This window comes from Ambystoma mexicanum, chromosome 3q, assembly GCF_040938575.1.
Source record: "Ambystoma mexicanum isolate Mex_15411 chromosome 3q, UKY_AmexF1_1, whole genome shotgun sequence".
NCBI classification, from domain to species: Eukaryota; Metazoa; Chordata; class Amphibia; order Caudata; family Ambystomatidae; genus Ambystoma; species Ambystoma mexicanum.
In genome coordinates this window covers 772,065,625-772,067,948 of record NC_090926.1, presented here as the reverse complement: position 1 = coordinate 772,067,948, position 2,324 = coordinate 772,065,625, and the positions used below count along the sequence as shown (strand labels likewise).

Sequence of the window (2,324 nt, the reverse complement as noted above, 5' to 3'; positions counted from 1 at the left end):
TAATACCGTGTTCGCCAAAAAACGGACCTGGAAATTACGTCAGTGCGCAGGAACAGGAAATGGGGCGGCGGCCATCTTTAAAAACACAATCCATTGCCATCCCCCCAACCACCAGTCCATTTGTGTTGTGATGTGGCAGAAAATAACCAGGATGTCCAAGGCAACCAGGAGGATGACCCCCAGGAAGCGCAAACAGCGTTTTTCAGACGCTGAGCTTAATATGCTCGCTGACACCCTGGCCCAGCATGCGGACATCATCAGGTGTACTGACATGAAGCATGCGGCCCAGATCAAAAAGAAGGAAGTCTGGCAGGAGGTCGCCCAGACGGTGTCAGCAGTGGCAACCACCCCAAGGACTGTGCACAACTGTCGCAAGCGGTGGGACGACCTCCGCCACAGGGTGAGGAACATCCTGGCAGACAACAGGAGGGCCGCCATGGCGACAGGCGGGGGGCCACACTCACCAGTGAAGCTGATGCCATGGGAGGAGACAGCCAGTACCTTCATAGATCCCGAGTCCATAGAGGGATTCGGAGAGCAGGAGGTGGGCGCCGCATCATCCCCAGAAGAAGGTGAGTGACCCATCACATCCCTGTAGGGTAAACCATGATGTGGCACAAGTGACGTGGAAGTGAGACTAGGCAAGGCAATGCATGTCCCAGGCCCACATCAACATATCCAGTCAAGAATGTGCGCCACACCCTGCCACACACAAATGCATGCTGAGTGCCAATCCCAATCCCAACACATGTGCAACATGACTCGACCGTGACCATGTAACTCACGACACAGACACCATACCAATGCCATGCCACCAGCCCCTCAGAACACCAAATGCCACACCCCTGTAATAATTGGATGCATGAATGTATGAACATATCACAGCGCAATAGATTATCGCTGCCATGTGACACCATCACTGATGACCTGCATCTCTTCTATCCCCCAGGCACCGATGAGGAAGATGGCAGGCAGGACAGGGGTGCAAGTGCATCTACTTCACGGCAAGGGACCAGGGCCACCGCCACCCCCACCCCCAGAAACTGCCCAGACCAACAGGCAGTGTGCCACACCGGGCAGAAACCTGCAGCCAGAGTCCAGCAGCAGCCATCCACAACAGTGGGAGGCGTTTCCGTTCCCGCTCCGCCAACCACCGCGAACGTTGTGGATGCTGATGTGGAGAACGAGGGTGACACAGTCGTGTCCACCACACCCACCCCAAGCCCCATTACCAGCCTCCCTCCCCCTACAGAGGCCAAGAGCAGCGACGATCCATGCCTCCACGACTTGGACCTCGGAGAGTCTGACATATGCCTCTTTGAGGAGGACCGTTACCTGGATGTGGGCCCCACGCAAGTGCCATCCACCACCCTGGCTACCACCACCCTGGCTGCCACCACCCCGGCCACCAGCACTCTTGCTGCCAACGACTCCTTTGAGGCTCGCCTGTCGAGGGTTGAGGCACGACAGGAGTCGATGCTTGAACTAATGTGGCAACAAATTGCCGATGGTAATGACTCCATGAGGGCCATCGCTACAGCCATCGCTGCAAAAACTGCTGCCGTTGAGGCATACACAACTGCCATGAGGGAGTGTCTGGGGGCACTTACGCAAGCCCTGATGTCAATCCTGCCTCAAATGCAGCGCCCACACCTTGGGGCAGGCATGGGACCGGCCACTGACACCTCCACTGCCACAACCCCTTCGACCTCAGCCCAATCAAGCCCCATGCGGATGACACGGAGGAGTGCACGGCGCTTGGACACCCCCGGATCCCAAAATAGCAAAGAAGTAGAGTAGGCAGACAATGCCATTGGACAAATGGACGTTGGTCAAGGGACCAGTGTTTGGTGTGAATTTGGGGACATTTGGGGTTTGGAGGGTGGGTGAGGGAGTTCACTGGGGTATTTTTGGGGTTTGTAGGGTGGGTGAGGGAGTTCACTGGGGGTTGTGAGGGGAATGTTTACATTACGTGTCTGAAAAATACACCAGTTGTTTGCAAGAAAATCAATGGCTGGACATACTTCATTTTGTGCATGTACATTTAATGTGTGATGGTGTACAGTGGCGAACTTCTAACTGAACAAGTGTGCATGTCCACATGCAGCCAGTGTGTCACTGGCACATTACTTTCATGGTCCCTGCGTTTCAGAAGTATTCGTGGATTAGTGCTTGGCGTACAGCATGGCCATCCCGTGCATCACGTACTGGCAGGGGGGCTCCTTCGCCTCTGTCTCCATCCCCTTCATCTTCACCCGGCCCATGCATGTCAATGTCAGGTGGCAGTGGTACATTCCTCCGGACGCACATGTTGTGCAGCATGA

At 55.4% G+C, this 2,324-nt stretch overlaps 1 protein-coding gene across 1 annotated transcript; it reads left to right on the top strand.

The window, feature by feature from the left end:
• The first annotated feature begins 220 nt into the window (after positions 1 to 220).
• On the top strand, positions 221 to 1,800 carry LOC138448012 (nuclear apoptosis-inducing factor 1-like). Its single transcript, XM_069604544.1, has 2 exons — positions 221 to 572; positions 1,253 to 1,800. Exons 1-2 carry the CDS (start codon positions 221 to 223, stop codon positions 1,798 to 1,800), a joined length of 900 nt encoding a protein of 299 aa, XP_069460645.1.
• Positions 1,801 to 2,324: the final 524 nt, after the last annotated feature.